We start from the raw sequence: 22,640 nt of genomic DNA, 5'->3' as shown, positions 1-22,640 counted from the left end.
TGAGGAATCAGGTCTAAAAAAAAAAGAGAAAAAAACCTGTTTGTTTTTATCACTCCTTTTGTGTTGTGAGGAAGAAGAAGCTCAGAGTTAGGTGGATACAATATTTCAAGCTTTTGTATAACCTAAAATATTGTTTAAAAACATGTTCTGCAAAAAAGAATCCGTTGTGTAAATAGTAAAAATTTATAGGACATTAGCATAGATCAAATTTTATAAACTTAACAAAGTAAATTGTTAAAAAATACAATAAAAAAATAAATATGACATATAATAAAAAAAATTAATATCTATCATACTTACTTGAATTTGTATTTCATCTTCTAATTGTGCATGTTCATTAACTTGATAAAAATCATTTTTCACAACTTCAACATGTAACTTGATAGTTACGAGACCGGGACTAAATGTATGAATAACTGCTCTAAAATCATTGTCTTGTGCAATAGATACTCCAGCCTTTTCACAAAACAGAATATCGATATATGTATATGTATATATACACATATATATATATACATATACATATATACATATATATATATATATATATATATATATATATATATATATATATATATATATATATATATATATATATATATATATAAATATATATATTTAAAACATCAAGAAATACAGTTTCTCTTAATACAAATAATATTGTTATATAAGAAATTTTTGCTGGGTTATGGATACCAGCATCATCAGCTTGTAAAATATTACAATAATTTTTAATAGTTATAGTTTATATAAAATTGTTACTATTGACGTCAGCGGTTGAATGGCTTCTTTTGATTTTTAAATTTTAAAAATGGCGTCCAAAACATAGTTTTGACATATTGGCCTTCATCAAGATTAATTCCGCCGTTTCGCGCAGAGCACATTTTGTTTTGTATTTCTAGTGCCTCTCTAATTTTTCTTTCAAACTTTTTGTTTTCTACCTTTAACGTTCTTGTTTTTTCCCAAATAATATTTTCTTTCCAAAAGGTTTTATGAAATGCTAATGTAGATTGATTAGGTTTGTTTACATTATTGCTCTTCTGATGTTGATGCATCCACGTACTTACTTTCATTTGTTTCATCTATGAAAACTTTGGAGCATTTGCATTTCATTATATAGGTTCCAGGTTGGCTATTACTTGGTAGTTTTGTTTTGTTTTTTGATGTAAATAAAGATCTTAAATTTGGGATTGATTTAAATACTGTTCTGTACCCTGCTTTCCGGAATGTTTTTCGAAGTTTTGGTGAAAGGCCTGGTACCCAAGGGAAAGACACTACAGGAAGATTGTTGCATTCTGATGGAAGTTTGTTTTTATTTTGTCTTTTTTTAATGAAATTGGTGTCTAATATTCCTCAAGAGCTTTTCATCGTACCCATTTTCGATAAACATATCAATTAAAATATTTATTTCGTTTTGCAAATGATGTTTACTACAGATGGAGTAAGCTCTGTGGAGAAAACTTTTAAATATAGCTGTTAAAATATTCGGATCCTGATTTGAATGCGGTTTAATTTGAATGTTAGTGATTGCTTCTTTACGATATATACTTTGTACTCATATTTCCTAGTGTGTTATTTGTAATGGTTATATCAAGAAAGTTAAGCGTTTTTGTTTTGTTTTCAACTTCAATTGTGTATTTTATTGCAGGATGTTGTTGATTTAAAATATCTTGGAACTGTTTTGCTTGTTTGATGTTAGGAAATCTTGCATGACTGTCGTCAACGTATCTTAAAAATGATTTTAGATTAAGTGCAGGATTTTTTGTCAAAGCCATTTTAATTGCATTATTTTCATGGAATTGTAGAAAAGATTCCGCGAGAACAACCATGAAAGAAAGTCCGATTGGTCCTGAGTTTTCCATTACATGAATCTCATTGTTCCAATGAAAATAACATTGATATAAGCAAAGTTCTATGAGTTGCTTTATTTCAGGTATACTTAGTTTTGTTAAGCTGATGTATCAACATCAGAAGAGCATTAATGAAAACAAACCTAATCAATCTGCATTAGCATTTCATAAAACCTTTTGCAAAGAAAATATTATTTGGGAAAAAACAAGAACGTAAAAGGTAGAAAATAAAAAGTTTGAAAGAAAAATTAGAGAGGCACTAGAAATACAAAACAACATATGCTCTGCGCGAAACGGCGGAATTAATCTTGATGAAGGCCAATATGTCAAAACTATGTTTTGGACGCCATTTTTAAAATTTAAAAATCAAAAGAAGCCATTTATATTCTCATACAAGATGTAATCTTTCAAATATAAATATATATATATATATATATATATATATATATATATATATATGGGCAATTCCACGCAAGTGACGGTCGTAACATTTGACGCGTTTTCAGCCATTAAAAATGAACCAAGAATGGTATTTACATGAAAATTTCCAGAAATGTTAAATACTATTATATAATTTAGTATTCAAAAGTTAAATTATTCAAGTGTTCAATTTATTTGAAAAATCAACTCAACGTAGCGTGACGGTCGTAACGCTTACTTTTTGACAAATCTAAACAAATAAACTTTGTCAATCTTTATGCAGCCATCTACACAGAGAGAAAAAAAATCCTTTGCTGTGTTCTTTAATTACACATTGAACTTACTATATGGTAAGTTTCATAGTTTTCGCTTGAAGTTTTCCATGAATTTTATGTCGTGACGGTCGTAACTGTGACGGTCGTAACGAAAAAGCCAAAAATGAAAAACAACAAATAACGCAATAAATGAAATAAAAAAAGATAAATGTCTATAAAAACCAATTAAATTATGTTAAAAAATATGAACTTTATAACATTATCAAGGTTATCCATGGTGGGTCTTCAATACTGGGATCGTTTTATTTGGAGTAGGCAACGAACGCTTAATGCTATTTATGCTCCCTGTTTTTTTTGTTTTATTAACTCTATTTAGTATAGCTCAATATCTAGGAGTATGTACTTTCATACGACTCGCAAATGTTTTGCAAAGGCCGGGAATCCAATATAGGAAAAAAATATCTTAGACAAGTAAATTTTTTTTACTAATATATAAATTTTAAAATAGTTCCGCAACCCCATTACAAAATATTAGAGAATTTTGAAACCAAAAACTTTCCATTTTTTACTTGCCAGAAATGCATTTTGGTAATATTTGTAACGGCTTTCGCTTTTTCTATTTTATCAGATATTAAGGCCCACCTTAGATTAATATCATCTGTGTTGATAAGTCTAACATAAGTTTTGCACCCATTTGATGCTAAGAGAAAGTCTTTAGCGTTTAAGACGATCACTTCACGAGATTTTACGCTGTTCCAAACAAATCGCTTTAATGACCCTCCTACCCCATCAACTGCTCCTTTACCGTGAGAGGTAGCAAAAAAGTTCCATTCTATACTTTGAAAATGATATTTCACAGAGCAATGTTGTATGAATTTGGCCATGTATCTATTTTTGAATTGAGTGCATGGACCATCACTCCATAATATAACTTTTTTTAAATAATCAATGCAATAGAGGTCAAATATTTCACTTAAGTATGTTGTAGTGGCGCGTTTTGTTTTATCATTATCGTCGGATATTATTACAAATGATTTTGACTCTAATTGGTAGCGATAGATTACAACTGTAAACAAGGTAATAGTTGACTGCGACCAATAGGCAGCTTGAACAGCATCCTGATAACCACATGTATAGTTTTGTGAATAATCAAAGTGTATCAAAATTTGGCCTGGTTCGAGATTTTCTTTTTGACTGCGGTATTGCTCAGACTGGTGCTTTTTAGTGAGATGATGCTCAGTAAACTCTGGTAAATAGTCGCAGAAATGTTTAAAAGTATCTTTTATGTTTTTTTTATGTTGACTAAGTACACAGCGATGATCTTCTTTAATCCACCATTTATAGGTGATTAAGGTATCCATGTCTCCGATTTCGGGCAAAGAAACTTTCAATAGTTTACTATCACAGCACAATGAACATTTCATTATCCAACATTGGTACGTTGGGGGCTTGCACAATACATAATTTTCTAACCATTTATTGCAATACAAAGGAAAAGGTATTTTACTTGCCAAAGCAGCACACAAATAAGTAAAATTACTGTGATAAATACAACCACATGTTTCAAGTGGTGTATCTTTGCACGTAAGAATGTATGTTGGCCTTAATTCACAAAACTTACTCAATTTAATTTTTTTGTCAGCATTCTCCTCACAATACAGTTGATGCAGCTCCTTCAAATTCATAACTAAGTAGCGTTTTTGAACTATTTCTCCATCAATTTTCATAAAGTCTTTTCTTCCAGGAGACATAACTGATATATCTTCTCTTTCATAAAATACTTTTACTTTTTTAATTTCTTCTGATGTAAAGTGAACTCGATGTGTTTTTTTAGCAGCACATAGGCCATATTCAGCACCCAACTGCTCTAAAATAGTTCGTCTTTTATTTGGAGATTTTGGAAGAGCCTGTTTTGTCCTAAATATGTTATTTGATATAAAAGAACCCAAATTATGTGTAAGCAATTATATTAAAAAATATATGTTAATATAATAAATACTTGTTTAATGCCTTTCTCATTGACGATTTGCAGTTATAAGAATTGTCTTGCGTAGAATTTAGACTGACGTTAGTTATGAAATCAAGCTTTTTTTTCATTCTTAGCCTTTGGTTGCGAACCTTCGCTTGATTTTTTTGTTTGTTTTCTTTTCTTGGTGTCAATAACTGCCTCCTTAGATAACTTCTAATTCTTTCTTTTTCTAACAAAGCTTTTCTGTTTCTTGCTCTATAAGCTTTCGATCTTTCAGCATCTGATTTTGGCATTTTAAATATGTTATTAAATATAACGGCTGCTGTTTATGATATATGCTCCGTTATATATTTTAAAAAAACCCGCGAAATGTTGTAAATAAAAAAACAACCGCGAAATCGATTAAACCAAAAAGTTGCAGGGCAAACTATAAACAACGTTTAATCTAAAAAAAATTGCCTTTTTGTTAAAAAGTTTTTATTTCTTAAAAAAAAATTATTCACATCAATTTTTTGAAAACAGTTACTTATGGTTTCAAAAAAAACTTTAACAAGTTTAGTAATAAAATGAATAAACAAACTGCAAATTAAACAATAAACAAAGTTGATTAATATTATAACTTGTTTTAAATGACGTAAATCGTTTGAAATGGATTATATCGTTCGCGCTTAAACTTTTATTTTTTAAGTCAAGAAGCCGTTACGGAAAAGCAAACGTATCGTGATGGTCGTAACGTACTTAGTAATATGTTGAAAGGGTGATTTAAAGCATTTTAATGTTTTTTTTTTGAAACGATGATAAAATATGTATGAGTATCTTTACTTTTACCATGGTTGTAGTTTTAAAAAGTTCAATACGAAGGATAGAAAAAGCTTTTCGACTTTTTTTTGTGACGGTCGTAACGTCTTGTTTTCATTAATATGTTCTTCTTATAGACCTAGTTAGAGTTCGTTTTTATAAAAAATATTATGCATAATGCTTGATTTTGCCTTTTAGTCAAACTTAGAAGTAATAGTTATTTAAAAAAACAGCAATGAAACTTTTTTCAACGCTTCACAACATAACTATATATAAACGTCAAAAAATGCTCATATAACCCTTACAACTTTAAGAGTATGTTATAGTATGATAAAATTATTTTTTTAATAAATTTTTTTCTTAAAAGTATTCTTAAATAGTTGGAAAATAAATTTAATGAAGTTATTATAAGTCGCCAAGAATATATTTTTTTTTTTTTCCCCCCTCTTTTCCCTCTTAAATATATTATTTAAATAATATACTTTTATATACAAACTATACTGTTTAACTAAACAATAAAGTTAACATATTTTAAAACATTTTTATAATTTCTCTTTTTAATTATTTAATTATTAGATATTTTAAATCAATAAGAAAAAACGCCAACCAACTTCTCTTAAGTAAAGATAATAAATAGAAAAATAATAGTAATATAAAGACAGCAGCAATAGTTTCAAAATAAAATTTTGAAACTATTACCGCTATTTTAACAAAATTACAGTGAGTGTTTACTAATTTCACAAAATAATAATTAAATAACTTAAAAAAATTGTGAAGCATTCAGATAAGCACTTTATCTGAATGCTTCACAATATTACTTTAAAGGTTTTTTAAATATTTAATAACTTTAAATAGCAATTCTAATAATTTTAAATTGCAAAAATACTGCAAAAAATATTGAAATATTGCGAAAATACAGTAATCTCTGGTGCAGACATTTTATTCTAATAAAATTTAAAATTTCAAATAAATTTATGATTTTTGAAAAAAGACTCATTTTTTGTCTGTTAATTAGAGTTCATAATAAATAAATTTTCTTATTTTCACAATAGCTTACTCACATCTTTATGCACAGATTCAACAACAGCAATTTTGTGGTTACTTATGGACCAATGGAAACGAAGATATGGCTGAGATGTTGCAAATGTAAATGGACCTTCATCATTAATGCCAACACTCAAAATACCAATCTATAAAATACATAAAAAGTAATTGCTTTAAAACATAAATTATTGGTTTTAATGAATTATTTAGATTTACAAACACTTAATATACAGCACTTGGAATTAGAGTCAGCATTCAGCATAGCCAACCTAGAAGTGTTTGAGGTTGGCAAAAAACTTGCTAACCTCTTTTCCATGTTTATGGTAAAACCTTTGTTATAAATTTTTTTTTGCTTACCTCTAAAAGATTAAGGTCAAAAAATTATTGCTGACTTATATGCATATGTGTATATATATATATACACATATGCATATGTGTATATATATATGCATATATATTATATGCATATGTGTATATATATATATATATTATATATATATATATATATATATATATATATATATATATATATATATATATATATATATATATATGTGTGTGTGTGTGTGTGTTTATTTCCTTATTTCTCTCATAAAGATGAAAACAGCTTACTTTCTGATTTTAATGAAAAAATACTAATTTTGTAAAAGAGATGTTTCAATATAATAAATTTATTAAAGATGATACACAATTCAGTATAAACTAAAAGCCATTTTTAAATATGTACTATTTACTAAATAATACTAATTAAATAATTAATTATTAATTTATGATAATAAATACTAATTGATTTTTAAAATAGCAAAAAAACTATTTTATTGTTTACTTGTCATATATAAATATTAAGTTACTTTAGACAACAAATTTAAAGGAATTTTTTTCATATTTTTATTAAGTTAAAACCACTAAATACAGCTACAAACTGAGTATGTTTAGGTATCGAAAATGTGTACATGGGTAAATAAAATGTGTAGAGAAAAATGTGTAAATGAAGTTTCTGTATATAGGAATATTTTTAATATGTTCTTTGTTGCAAACATTATCTGCTTAAACTTTCAGTCCATGTATTCACTTAAGTCATCAATGTTTTAAACAAATGAACAACTGATGTTTATGCATAAACATAAAATCTCATTAATTCACATTTTGTGTGTAAAATTTGTACTTAGAAAATACTAAGATTAGAAAAATACTTACTTGAGAGTTGGTCACTAAATAGTGAGATCCAAGAAGAATCTTGAAGCCTTTTATTTGAAATACTGTTATAAAAGTTTGATCCTAAAATTTTTGCAGTAATATGTTATATTTCCTTTGACATTAAAAATTAAAACAATAAAAGATTTTTTTACTCATTGATTAACTTCTAATAAACTATTTACTTACTTGTGAGTACACAATATCCTTTCCAGAATTATCAAAACCACGTGACATTCCTGTGAGAGTTGTTTTACCAACAACTTTTGAGTAAACAAGTCCATTTTGAGAAACATCAGCAACAGTAGTGTTATCCAAACTAAAAAATGTAACAGCATTAGGTCTGGGACCACCTGCACTGTTAACCTATATCAAGTGAAAAATAACACAAAGCTATTTTTAAAATTAATTTACATATATATATATATATATATATATATATATATATATATATATATATATATATATATATATATATATATATATATATATATATATATATATATATATATGTATATATATATATATATATATATATATATATATATATATATATATATATATATATATATATATATATGTGTGTATATTTACACATTTTTATTAATAAAATAATAAAAGAAAAGATCACAAATTGGATATACATACTTGAAACTGAGAACCGACCAAAAGTTTTAAATATTTTGGTTGAAGCTCTATTGCAGAAAAAACCTAAAGTGCATACAAAAAAATATTGAAAAGACTTATTTTTAATAAACTGAATATAGCACATAATAATAACAATAATAATAAAAAAATCTTGATAGATTTTAGCTTATTAAAATTCACAAATTTAACAACTTTGATCAATATTTATACATTAATTGTATATCAATATGCACCAATGTACAAATGTACCACTTGAAATATTTACACGCATGTATCAACATAAATTTATAAACATCAAATGTTTAATAGTTTTTGTATCAGAAAGCTGTTTTATCACCAAAATATAAGTATTTTCATATTAAATTGTTATTGCTAAATAATCCTTGCACTAAAACTTGAATTAAAAAAATTAATTTGTATTTGCTGTTTGATATATCAACTATACAATAATGGTCTTTTAGTTGACAAGTTCATTTTTTAAAACCACAAATTTATTTTCCTTTAATTTTTTAGACATCTTTTTTTTCTGCACTTTTTTTTAAGGCTACTTTATGTCAGTAAATTGCCAATAACTAAAGGTTAATTCTTAAATGCTATATCAAGCATGACAACACACCACAAATAACAAACTGAAGAATATTTTAAAAACTCTTTAGTGAGACCTGGGTAGTTATCACAACAGTGCAAAGACAGACTTGGCCAGGAAGACATGTGATTTCAAGTCTTTATATGACCAAATAAATAATTTTTTTTTTGAATATTTAACCACGGTTTTTAACAAATGCACTGAAAAAATAGGTTTTTAATTACACTGAAAAAAAAACAAAAACTTTAACACATTTTTCTTTACAAATGTTTTTATATTAGCAAAACGCTTTTAAATAAAGTAACTAATGATTATATATAAAATATCATTGGAAGTTTTATTAAAACTTTTATTTATATTATAAGATTTACTTATAAGTAAAATAAAAAAAGTAAAAATTATTAAAAAAAAAATAAATTCAATTTTATAAGTGACGACTTTAAACAGTGTTTTACACTTTCGGGATGATTACACACGGGATGACTTTACACACAGATTACGCACGGGATGACTTTAAATAGTGACAACTTTAAACAGTGTTTAAACTCTTTAATAAACTTTATATAAGAATCATTTAAGTTAATTTACTTGAAAAAAAGAATTATTTTGAGAAGAAAAAAAAAAGATAACCTTTGTTGAGAGCTGTTTGAACTAAATAACTTTGAACTTTGTTTTTTATGTTTTTATATTATTAAAACGCATTTAAATAGTAACAAATCACTGCTAATGATTTTTTATTAAAATATTGACAAATAATAAATATATATTTTTATATTTATATAAGTATATATAAGTATAAGTATATATTATATATTTTTTATGTCTTTAAATAAAAAAAAAATTACATTTTTTTTTTAAAATAAACGATTAAATTATTTTTTTTCTTTTGTTTACGTTAATGCCAAAAATTATCTTTTAAATGTGCGCATTTATTAAACAATTGTTAGATGTAAGTTGTTACCTTATTTAAAGAGGGTTTCGCACAATATTATATTATAAAAACATTAGTAAAGATAAATGATTTAAAGTTATTTATTCCTAATATAATTTAGATAATCTTATTGTTATAATTTATTATTTAATTTTCAAGTTAAAGTTTTATTTTAGTTTTTTTATTTTAGTTTTAGTTGAGTTATTTTTATTTTATTTTTAGTTATCTTTTTTACAAAGATTTATTTGCTTCTTTTACGATGAGTTTTTTTTTTAAGTTTCTTCATAGTTAAGATGATATTTTCAGCGCCTTTTTAAAATGTATACAAATTTTTAAAACATTAACAGCCATGGTCTATTTTTTAAAATCAAATAATATTTGGGTGGTCAAATTATGACGTGAAAACACACGTCTTCCTGGCCAAGCCTAAAAGAGATCGGCAAAATACCCATTGCAATATAGCAATGTAAGAAAAATGGAAGTAGTTATGCAATGGTACAGAGTATTTATGCAATTTCAAGAATAAATTAAGACCAACTGGAAAGGAACATGTGTGTGAGTTAGTGCGTGACAAATATTTTATAACAAAAAAAAAAATGTTATTTTACCTGCACTTCATTTGTTTTGCTTGATAAAATATTACCATTTGATTTCATTGCTTCGCATGTTAAACTCGTAATTCCCACAGATTTTCCAGTTATGTTGTAAATTGCTTCTGCTTCATAACCAGAAACTTTCTTAGTATTTCTGTGTATATGTGTGTATATATATATACATATATATACATACATAATATACATACATAATATATATATATATATATATATATATATATATATATATATATATATATATATATATATATATATATATATATATATATATATATATACATACATACACTGTGTGGCAAAAGTTGTCATACACTTTAAAAAAATTACTAACTCTTAATTTAGAATAAAAGAAATGCAAGGAACAAGTTAAAAACTGAATAAAAACTATTTGATTTATAATTATTTAAACAAAAATTGAAAAAACAGAACAAGAAAAAAATTTTATTTTAATATCTTGATGAAAAAGCAAGAAAAGTAACAAAAAGAAGGTGACAAAAGTTATCGTACGCTTTCAAAATAGTACACTTTGATAAATATTATGGGAACTAAACTTATATTTTAGTATTGTGTATTTTGTCCTTTAGCTTTTACAACAACAGCAAGACGTCTTGGCATCGATTCAACGAGTTTTTTTGTAATAGACGGATCGATTGAATCCCACGTCTTTACAATTTGGACTTTTATTTGTTCAATGGTGTTTACACCTGTTCTATCTATTCGTCTATCGACTTCATCCTATAAATGTTCTATTACATTCAAATCAGGGCTTTGAGGTGGATGATTTTGTATGTCCCAACCTTTTTTTTCCATAAATTCCATCACATCTTTGGCCTTATGTTTGGGATTGTTATCTTAAAGAAAAACGAAGTCATCACCAATACCAAGATTACGTGCTGATTGTTCAACATTTTCTTTAATAATACGTTTATAGTAATGTTTATCCATATTTCCTTCAATAAATACTAACTTTCCAACACCTGCTGCCGACATACATCCCCAAACCATTACTGATCCATTTCCGTGTTTAAATGTTCGGACTGTAGTTCCATTTTCTAGGCAATTTTTTGATGAACGCCATACACAAATTCTAACATCAGATCTTTTTACATTAAATTTAGACTCATCTGTCCATAAGACTATATTCCAGAATGAGTCTGGCATATCAATGTACGTTTTAGCATAGTTTAATTGAAGCTTACAATTTTTATCACTAATACAAGAAACCTTTCTTGGAACGCGACTCACTATTTCTTGTCTTTTAAGACTTCGAATGACTGTTTTTGGACTAATTTTAACTCCCAAATCGTTTTCTATTTTGCAAGCTAAAGTTTTATTAAGTAAATTACGGAATGTATATTTTTAAACGGAAAAAAAAAAAAAAAAAAAAAAAAAACTAAAGTTTTGGCACTTACAAAACAATTTTTCTTGATTGTGGAAGCTAAGCTTCGTTCAGTTTTTTTGGACGACCACTTCGGGGCAAATCAGCTAATTTTCCTGTTTTTTTGAACTTGTTAATAATAGAAGAAACTGTGGATTTTTTAGAATCAACAATTTTTGCAATACAATTTAACGATTTTCCTTCATTCCAATGCTTAATTATTAGCTTACAAATTTCTACAGTGGTCTTAACCCGTTTCGAGCTCATTTTACTTTTTTTTAACCAAAAAATTCATTTAAAACAATTGAAAATAATCTTAAAGTGTTTATAGTTTACTTTATTTTCAATAATGTATGAAAAATGGTGGACATAATGGTGTGGAGTTAAATAAATATTAGTGTACGCCAAGTGTACGATAACTTTTGTCATCATCTTTAATGTACTTTTTTCAAATTTTGAGCCTAATTTTAATGTTATCTTCTATATATATAAAGGGCAATGTGTGTGTGTGTGTTTGTTTGTTTGTTTGTTCTCTATAGAAATCCAAACCGCTGGACCGATCTCGATGAAATTTGGCATGGGGGTAGTCCTCGAGGGGGAGAAGGTTCTTAGCTGGGTTTTGACCCCGTACCCCGATCCCCGGGGTCAAGGGGGCCCAAAAATGGGCCCCCCTGACCCCGGGGTCAGGGGGGGGACCATTTTTTGGGCCCATTTTTGTGTACAGATATCAGGTAAGCCAGTTTAAATATTGGCCCGGGCAACGCCGGGTAACTCCAGCTATATATATAAAGGGCAATGTGTGTTTGTGTGTGTTTGTTTGTCTTCTATCTTCTATCTATATATATAAAGGGCAATGTGTGTGTGTGTGTTTGTTTGTTTGTTCTGTATAGAAATCCAAACCGCCCGACCGATCTCGATGAAATTTGGCATGGGGGTAGTCCTCGAGGAGGAGAAGGTTCTTAGCTGGGTTTTGACCCCGTATCCCAACCCCCGGGGTCAAGGGGGCCCAAAAATGGGCCCCCCTGACCCCGGGATCAGAGGGGACCATTTTTGTGTACAGATATCAGGTAAGCCAGTTTAAATATTGGCCCGGGCAACGCCGGGTAACTCATGCTAATTTCAATATAAATTCCAAAAAATTCATAAATTAACAAAATAAATACTATTAAAAAAAGTTATAAATAATTTTCATTAAATATAGCAGAAAAATTGTGTCTATATTGAATTTTTTTTTTTTTTCTTAGCGTATGATAACTTTTGTCACACAGTGTATGTATATATATATATATATATATATATATATATATATATATATATATATATATATATATATGAAATTCATATCATAGATTCATTTTTTTTTAATGTCTAGATATATTTGATTTTTAAAATTTTAATGTTCATTCACTTTCATCATACCGCATATACCCAGCTAACACAAAACGTTCAACAAATGTTGCAAACGTTTGAGCACATTTCATGTACATTCATAGAATGTTTTGTGTTAGCTGGGATAGTAAAATAAAATTTAAAAAAAAAAAAAAAACGTACTCAATATTTAAAATATCAGCTGTAAATTTCAGTTGCAAATTTAATTTAGTAGATATGTCTGCAACATTTAAAATATTTCCATCCATATCAAGTGCTTGGCATTTAGCAGTGATCTTTTGATCTAGTTCAACCTGGAATACATAATTTTGTCATAAATATTGTTGCAAAATAAAAAAAATTACTATTTAATCCAAAACAATCTTGTTATAACAATACTTTGTCACTAAAAAGTCTCAGAGACTTGTTAGTGACAAACTTTGGTCATAAAAATTTATATTTAAATGATAAGTAGGTGACTGGAATCTATGTTTTTTGTTTTAAAAGACAACTTTTAATACATGAGTAAATAATGGTGCCAGTTCATGAAAACATTTACCTTGTCACTAACTGAAAGTTGTAGTGCATAAACATCTGACAACAGCAAACGAGCTTCTGCTGGCATTTCTGCATCAAGACAAGCATCATGTAAAAATATAATCAATTTGCCTTCTTCATTTGGAGTTACCTTTAACAAAAAAATTATTTAAAAATTATAATTATTATTGTTATGATTATTATTGTTATTATTGTTATTATTATTATTGTTATTATTGTTATTATTATTATTATTATTATTGTTTGTTATTATTATTGTTATTATTATTATTATTATTGTTATTATTATTATTATTATTATTATTATTATTATTATTATTATTATTATTATTATCATCATTATTATTATTATTAGGAAGACAAATTAGAGACAAGTTTAATTTAAATTAAAAAATTAGAGGAAAATAAAGATAAATCTAGAGAAAAAATGTGAGAAAAGGGAAAAAGCAAAAATTCAATAAAATTAATCATAAAAACTAGCAATAAAAAAGTAATGCAAATATTGATTTAAATAAAAATATGATATAATAATATAACATGACATATTTAGTGTACAAAGAAAAAAAAAAGTTAAGGTATTGAAAATAAAACAAAGAACTTAGAAAATATAGCTTCATAAGTTACTTTAAGTTACTAGAGCAGAGACCTTTTTCAATAGCATATAACATATTTGGGCCTAAAATTTATATGAACCACTTTTAATAACTTTTTTTAATGTGCTAAACAACTTAACAGTATTTAACTAAATAGTTTTCATTAAACAACATTTAAAAATTTTTGTCTGTTTTTTATTGTTGCTACATTACAATGCAAGTCAGCCAATTTATGTAGTGAAAACCCCAGCTACTTATTTTAGTATGACATCATATTGGTTAGTTAAATACATATTCTTTTATATGCATACACACAGGTGTGTGTGTGTGTGTGTATATATATATATATATATATATATATATATATATATATATATATATATATATATATATATATACATATATATATATATAAACTAATTTAAAACATAGGATAATGCGAATTCTCTCAATACTAAATAATTTATTTGATCATCAGCATATAATATAGTATAATTACAAAAATTGTGACCATTAAATAACAACAACAAATTTTGATTTATTTCTAGACGTTAATAGCATTTTTTGAATTTTAGGAAATACACTGAAAACTTGATTTTAAATCTTTGTGATACCAAGATACCTAACAATCAAATCGAACTTCTGAATCTTGGTCCACACTTTGTACCTTCCTTAAGAATATACCTTACATAGACATTATTTCAACTGAATCGTCTGCTTTAAAACTCAAATATAATAAAAAAAGTTGAAAAAGCGCAAGCCTTCAGGAAAAATGTACCAAGAGAACTTAAAATGGGCAAAAAAATAATCATAATCTAACGAGAGATCAAAGAAAAGCATTTAAAGAAACTAATCAAGACAAGAAAATTGATATTTATCCATTTGATAAAGGAATAGGATTCGTGAGAATAGAACATGATATAGCAATTAAAAAAATTAGAGAACAGATTGGCCCAACAAAAATTATTAGTTTTGATCCCACTCTAAGTTATGCAATTAAAATAAAGTCTTCCCTTTCAAAGGTTAACAAAAAGCAACATTTTTCCAAAGATGAATATGAAAGCATATATCCGAGTGATCCTATCCCACCAAGTTTGTATGGGCTAATTAAAGCTCATAAACAAGACAAATCTTATCCAATGAGAGTCGTTGTATCAACTCTTGGCACACCATGTTATGGAATTTCGATTTACTTGGTTAAAAGAATACAACCGGCCTTAAATGAAAATCCTATTGGGTTAAGAAATTCTAAAGGGTTTATTGACAAAAGTCGAGGTTAATTGAAAAAGATGAAATACAGGTATCCTTTGATATTGTGAACTTATACCCATCAATATTATTAAAAGAAGCAACTCTAGTACTTTTGGATCAATTACATAAAAACGCTTCTTACAAAAACTAAACTAAGCTTACTTTAACTGAAACAAAACAACTAATTGAACTTTGTTTGTTTCGTTGTTATTTCTTGCGGAATGGTGAGATACATGAGTTAGAGAATTCAGGCTTGTTGTCTTTATGGTTGTCTTTATGGTTGTTTTGGCTGAATCTTATTTACAATACCATGAGGAAAAGGCAATAAAAATGGCAATGACAACGATTCCTTCAATTGATATTAAATCCTTTCATAGGTAAGCAGATGATAGCCACGCTAGGTTTTCTAACTTAAAGCAAGCGGAACAGTTCCAAATAATCCTTGATAGAAAACATGCTTCTATAAAATATAATATTGAAGTTGAAAAAAAAATAAGATACTTAACTTTTTGGATATAACTGCTATTAATAATACACAAGGTAAATATGAGTTTAAGGTTTACAGGAAAGATGCTATAACCAATATCCAAATCAAACCTCATTCTAATCACAATCCCAAAATTTTAAAAGCAATATTCAATGGATACATACACAAAGCATACTCAATATGCAGCAAAAATCATCAAAAAGATGAGATAAATTTTTTAATTCAAGTGTTTACTGAAAATGGATACGATAAAAAAATGCTTAAAGATATTTCTTATCACGTTTGAAAAAAACGTTTTGCAAATAAAAATGAAATTCTATCAAACTCTAATAACCTTTCTACAATCTCTTTACCATAGATACCAATAATATCTCCTAGACTTAGAAGAATATTCAGAAAAGCTGGTTACAGAACTGTTTTTAAATCAAATGCTAACCTAAAAACGCTATTAACTTCTAGAAATAAATCAAAATTACCACGCAACAGCCAACATGGAACCTATTTAATTAAGTGCACTTAAAGTTGAGGATAAAAAATTTGAAAGAAAAGTCCGTGAAGCCTTGGAGAAAAAACATCAATGTTCTCCAATGTACGGTGGTATGAATTTGGACAATGGACAGTATGTTAAAACAAATTTTTGGACTTCATTTTTTTCATACTTAAGTAAAAGAAGCTATTATAAAGGTGACGTCAAAATTAAAAATCTGTTGTTGTTATTTAATGGTCACAATTTTTGTAATTATACTATATTATATGCTGATGATCAAATAAATTATTTAGTATTGAGAGAATTCGTATTATCTGATGTTTTAAATTAGTTTTTTTAGTAAAAAAATACAGAAATCATAACATTGCCATGCACAACCAATTAATTAGTTTTTTTATAGAAATTTTTGAAATCTTAAATTTTTCACGAGAGATGTATCACAAAAAAAATAAAGAGAAGTAAAAAATCACCTGGATAGAATGAGGTGGTATATAGTTTAACTTGGCTAAATGTGGATTATTACTTTTTACAATGAAGACATTTGTTCCACCAGATACCTTGAGGTTGACCTTAAAATAAAAAATTTAAGAAAAAAATACAAAAGTAGAAACTTTATCTAAAATAATAAATATTTTTTCATTTATTAACAATATAATTTTAAATCTGTAAAATAAAAATTATCTTATACTTGGTTTGATGGATGAGCAAATATGGTTAGCCAGTTAGGTGAGAGTGAAGGTTCTGGAACTAGAACCAAAGGAAGCCTAGTTGCAATTGCCGCCTTAAATTGTATCTATAATTTAATTAATAGTTTTCCAATAACCCAAATTGAAAAAAACAAAAAAAAAACAATAAAAAGACATAAAATTGTTATATAAAATTACCTCTGAGTGACGGTAACCTAATATTGTAGCAGTAACAACAACAGGTACTGCTTTTGAATGAAGTGTGACAATTTGAAAGGCTAGAAAATCATTCTTTAAAAGTTAGTTGGAATATAAACTATTTGGATAAATCAGATGACATTGCTATATCATATCTTAAAATAAAAAATTACCATGAGTTCGTCCACTCTGCTTTTTATCAAAATCAAACAAAACTAATTCAAATTTAGTTTCTTTGGTACTTAATGTTGCAGCATCTGTGCTATCAATAGACCAATTTATATCTAATGAGGAAAAGTCATCAAAAAGAATTCCATTTGTGCTGTAAACCTGAACATCAATACGCAGTTCCCTATTGTTTCGTACAGGAATCTAAACAAAAATATCAACTTGAAACTAAAAGGGATTCTTAAGAAAAGTGCCGAGACAAGTTCTGTTTATTATGTAAATTTAAAAAAATAAATTTTGAGTTTATTAAAATTAACTAAACAAATTATTTGTTGAGATATTAACAAAAAACATTCGTTGTTTTGCCAATATACTTCTGGTTAAGAGGTTTATATCAACTTCATGAATCTGCATAGTTTTTTCCATTGTGAAAATACCTGGATTGAATAATTAATGTATTAACTGCATTTTTAAACAATTTACCCACTTACACAATTAGATCGGGTTTTCCGTTTTTATGAAAAAACGTTTGCGCTACATTAAGCATAAATTAGTTTAACTGGAGATTTTTGATAAAATAAAAATTATAATTAAACGAAGAATATCGCTTTTCTACTTGTTTTCTTTTTTCATCAAAATCAAATTTATCAATTCAAATAAATCTTATATCAAATCAATCATATCTATCATATCGAATCAAAAGTTAGACTTTTAAAGCACTATTTATTGATTGTGTTATTATTATACAGTTATTACAAGTTTTATAAAAGGCATTCTTCTACATAAAAAGGGAAAACACACACATAAGGTTTACATAACTTGAGTTAAAGTTGTTTAATTGAACTTTTTTTGTATTGACGTCATTTATTAACAACAAGAGTATATTTTTCAACAGTCTAGTTTTTTTTTTTTTTTTTAAATCAAGGAGCCAGAACAACAAAAATTATAAAGTTCTTTGCTTATATCTTAATAAACAATTTGTTTTAGAAAGTTTAATTAACATAAAACTTATTTTTTAAGGATTATTTAAGATATTAACACAACTTGCTTTGGCACTAGGGGATCCTTTTAACAATTTTCAAATTTATTTACAACACATGCACAAATTATAAGTATAAACAAACTCGTTTATGTTCATCTAAACAGCTCTCGAGTGTTCTTGTCTTCATGTCAATAGTTGGGAAAACAATAGAAGGAAGAAGTCTTAATGTTGCTGGTGGTGAACACAAGAACCTGCAAAATTATTAAAGTAAAGTTGAATATAATGTGAATGTATATACTAACACACACACACACACACACGCACGCACGCACGCACGCACACAAAAACATCAGGGGCTTTACTAGACCTTTTTTTTTGACAGAGTTGAACATATTGGAGAATATTTTGGGTGCCTCCCAAATCCATAAATTAAGAATTTTTGTTTTTATTTTAATGGCAAACACTTTGTTTTTTTTCCAGACAAATGCCTTCATTGGGCAATGTTTCTATCAAATAACCTTACGCCTACACAGGGTTTACCACGACTACCTAAATTATTTTCCATGATTAACTCCTGTGAGTGAGTGTGTGTAAGTGGGTGTGTGTCTATATATATGTATATATATATATATATATATATATATATATATATATATATATATATATATATATATATATATATAAAAACACACACACACAGCGCTCGAAATAAGTCATTAGTATTTAAGAATAATGCCATTAGTACTAGGCAGTATTGTTTTTTAATTGCAGTCTTAGAAGTAAGGTTAAAAATAAAGTTGTTCATAATGTAATCTTGAGCAGTATCTTATATTTTAATGTGAAGTTTTGTATAGGCTATCATTAATTAGGCTTTTGTATAGCCTGGCAAACCTTGCTTTAACTGCTACAACCAATTTATGAAGGGAAGTGCCTGAAAGTAACCTTTTTTTGAATATTTAAATACCCATGAGGTTTTATATTACAATTAATCAAAATAATTATTTTTACAAGTGTTTTGTATAACAACTATAAATAAGTTGACAAAGTTGTAATTTTTCAAACCCCTTCAAACAGATCTGCCTAACACACTCACTCTTACTTTTGTGAAGTTAGGTCAGCACTATCCTAATATTTTTTTACAAAATATATTTTTTCAAATGTTGACTTTGATTGTAAGTTTTATATATATATATATATATATATATATATATATATATATATATATATATATATATATATATATATATATATATATATATATATATATATACTTATATAAGTTTTATTTATATATATATATACACACACACAAACCTCAAAATAAGGAATAATGAGGTCAGCAATAATTTGCTGACCTCAATCTTAAAGAGGTAACATAAAGTTGGCAAAAAAAAATTTAATACAAAGATTTTACCATAAAACATAAAAACGAGGCCAGTAAATTTTTTAACAGTTAGGTCGGCATTGCTAAAAACCAACCCTAAAATGTTAATGATTGCTAAAATCTATAAAGTGCCTACCTTAAATCTAACTTTGTGTTCAGCAGCTGGTTTTTATATAGTAAATCATATCTTACTAATAACAGCCCCATATTCTTATAGAAAAACAACGATATGTTGACAAAGGTTCATAATCATCTCTGGGGAATGTACGATGATCCAAATCTTGCAAGCGAAAAGACAAACTTTTTTTAACCACATCTTTTAAAGGAGTTCCACAAACTTTGATAAATGAACCATATCTTTTAGTATACCAAGATTTTATAAAGCATTTCTAAAATGCTGATGCAATCCTTATTACAAGCAGCGTTACATGATGCTGTTAATTCTCCTGACTTGCTGCTAATAGGGTTTTACTTCTTTTTTTCAAGTTCAAACAGACAAATGGTACGCAAGACTTCCCAGGAAACACTTGCGGTTATTTGTCTTCTATGACTACAAGTGTGTATTTTATTTTAGACAACTTGGTCATGGCTGTTTGCAAATTTTATTAATTGTTGGGGAAAAAAAAAAAAGTTAATAAAAAAAAAAAAAAAGTTTTAAGCCTACTTTAAAAAGAATGATTTTCCTATGTTTTATTTTTGTTTTTTTAAAGAGGAAAGCGAAAATATAAATTGCAATGTGTTTGTTACATTAAAATTTTACAAAATAGATTTTTATAATTTTAATGTAACAAGTATATGTTGTCCCTATATGAAGGCGTTTATGTAATGCATGCGTATAACTTTTGTAGTATACAATTATATTTATTTATATGTATCTTAACACACATTGAGCTTATTTGGTAAGGCGTTGACTTCATAAGAATATAGAATGTTTGAGGTTCAAGACCCACCACTTCCTAAATTTTTTTTTACACACGCACAGAGCCGAATGTTAAAAAGAAATGTGTCTCCGCTAAAAAATTGGGGATAAAGATCGTACAGGAAAAGAAAATTAATATGAAACAATTAAAGCTATGTGTAGACAGCATGGCCTATTTGAAGCTTAAAACCTGAAATCTAAATGTGATGAGAAAAAAATACAACACAAATTCTTTTTATATACAAAAAAGATAAGATAAATGGTTACAAAGCAAACATATGACCAGCAGTATTAAAAAAAAAAAAAAAGGACTAGTGTAGGAATTGAACAACGAACATTCTGTGTATGAAGTAACACCTTATCCAAATAAGCTAAACATGTGTATAATTATGAACAAATATAGGTTACTATATAATACAAAAAGTTATACATAAAAGTATACACATACATTACATAGACAATATACTATACTTATTACATTAAAAATGTACAAATATATTTTACAAACAGATAGCAATTTATATTTTTGCTTTTTTAAATATATATATATATATATATATATATATATATTATATATATATATATATATATAAATATATATATATATTAGGGTGTCCCAAAAAATAACATTTGCAGAGACCCCCTTAATGTGTTCTATCTAATACAAAAACACTAGATTTAAAATTTTTTTGAATAAAAAATATTTTAAGGGGTCCCTCAAGACCCACGAATATTTAATGGGTCCCTAATATTTCCAAAAAAAAATTTTTTCAAAAATATGTCAACCTGGTACTCAAAAAGTGGAAGCGAAATTATATAAAAATTTCAAAAATAATATAGATTTCAAATATAGAATTGCTATTTTTGGTTTTATTACATGAAAAATTACATTTTTTAACAAAAAACAAAAAAATGCATTTTTTATGTATTTTAATGACAATTTTAATAAATAAGTTAAAATTTTTCCAAATTAAATATTATTTTTGAAAAACTTTTTTTTTGAAATATTAGGGACTCATTAAATATTCGAGGGTCTTGAGGGACCACTTAAAATATTTTTTAAGTGGTCCCTCAAGACCACTTAAAAAATATTTTAAGTGGTCTTGAGGGACCACACATACGTCACCTTTAATTACTTTTGACTTTCGTCCAACATTAGCGTGTTGGACGAAAGTAAAAACCATTAATTTAATTACCAATAAATCGTTTTTTAAAAAAACCACAAAAACGCAAATTTAATTGACCAGAATGTTTTTAAAAACATTCTGAATGTTTTTAACAATATAAACAATGTTTTTATTTTTATTTTTTTTAATAAAATATTTTTATTTTTAACTTTTTTAATAAAATGTTTTTATTTTTATTTTATTTTTTACTGTAAATCATGCGCGGAGTGTTGCTACATCGACTATCTTATAGCCTGACTCGCAAGGGAGTGCTGCTACATCGACTGACAAATAGCCTGACTCGCAAGGGAGTGCTGCTACATCGACTGACAAATAGCCTGACCCGCAAGAGAGTGCTGCTACATTTACTATCTTTTAGCCTGACCCGCAAGGGAGTGTTGCTACATCGACTGAGGGTTTGGTTGGGTCAGGCAGTCTATCAATTAATAAAAAAAAATAATTCCGGTCTTGCATTTTAATTTTAATTACTTTTTGTCAACAAAATATGGAAAAAACTTTCGGACAACATCTAAGGGTTGTATATATATATATATATATATATATATATATATATATATATATATATATATATATATATATATATATATATATATATATATATATATATATATATTAGGCAAATCATTGTATTTAATGTTAACTTCAAATTTTTTTTTTTTTTTTTT

At 26.7% G+C, this 22,640-nt stretch overlaps 1 protein-coding gene across 2 annotated transcripts in view; it reads right to left on the bottom strand.

The window, feature by feature from the left end:
* LOC100215893 (nuclear pore membrane glycoprotein 210) overlaps positions 1–22,640 on the bottom strand; it is a 94,175-nt gene that overhangs the window by 17,384 nt on the left and 54,151 nt on the right. Inside the window, exons 17-30 of one of the 2 annotated variants that reach the window (XM_065817540.1) lie at positions 18,628–18,736; positions 17,509–17,707; positions 17,336–17,415; positions 17,140–17,244; positions 16,922–17,020; positions 13,635–13,763; positions 13,259–13,389; positions 10,324–10,462; positions 8,199–8,261; positions 7,740–7,916; positions 7,554–7,634; positions 6,374–6,502; positions 301–456; positions 37–122 (exon numbers count right to left, since the gene is read on the bottom strand). In XM_065817540.1, coding sequence (XP_065673612.1) covers positions 37–122; positions 301–456; positions 6,374–6,502; positions 7,554–7,634; positions 7,740–7,916; positions 8,199–8,261; positions 10,324–10,462; positions 13,259–13,389; positions 13,635–13,763; positions 16,922–17,020; positions 17,140–17,244; positions 17,336–17,415; positions 17,509–17,707; positions 18,628–18,736 — 1,683 coding nt within the window. The remainder of the gene's footprint in view (positions 1–36; positions 123–300; positions 457–6,373; positions 6,503–7,553; positions 7,635–7,739; positions 7,917–8,198; positions 8,262–10,323; positions 10,463–13,258; positions 13,390–13,634; positions 13,764–16,921; positions 17,021–17,139; positions 17,245–17,335; positions 17,416–17,508; positions 17,708–18,627; positions 18,737–22,640) is intronic. The other variant, XM_065817541.1, reaches the window with a different exon arrangement.

The sequence above is a fragment of the Hydra vulgaris genome, chromosome 14 (assembly GCF_038396675.1).
Source record: "Hydra vulgaris chromosome 14, alternate assembly HydraT2T_AEP".
NCBI classification, from domain to species: domain Eukaryota; kingdom Metazoa; phylum Cnidaria; class Hydrozoa; order Anthoathecata; family Hydridae; genus Hydra; species Hydra vulgaris.
This window is presented reverse-complemented; position numbering and strand designations above follow the sequence as displayed.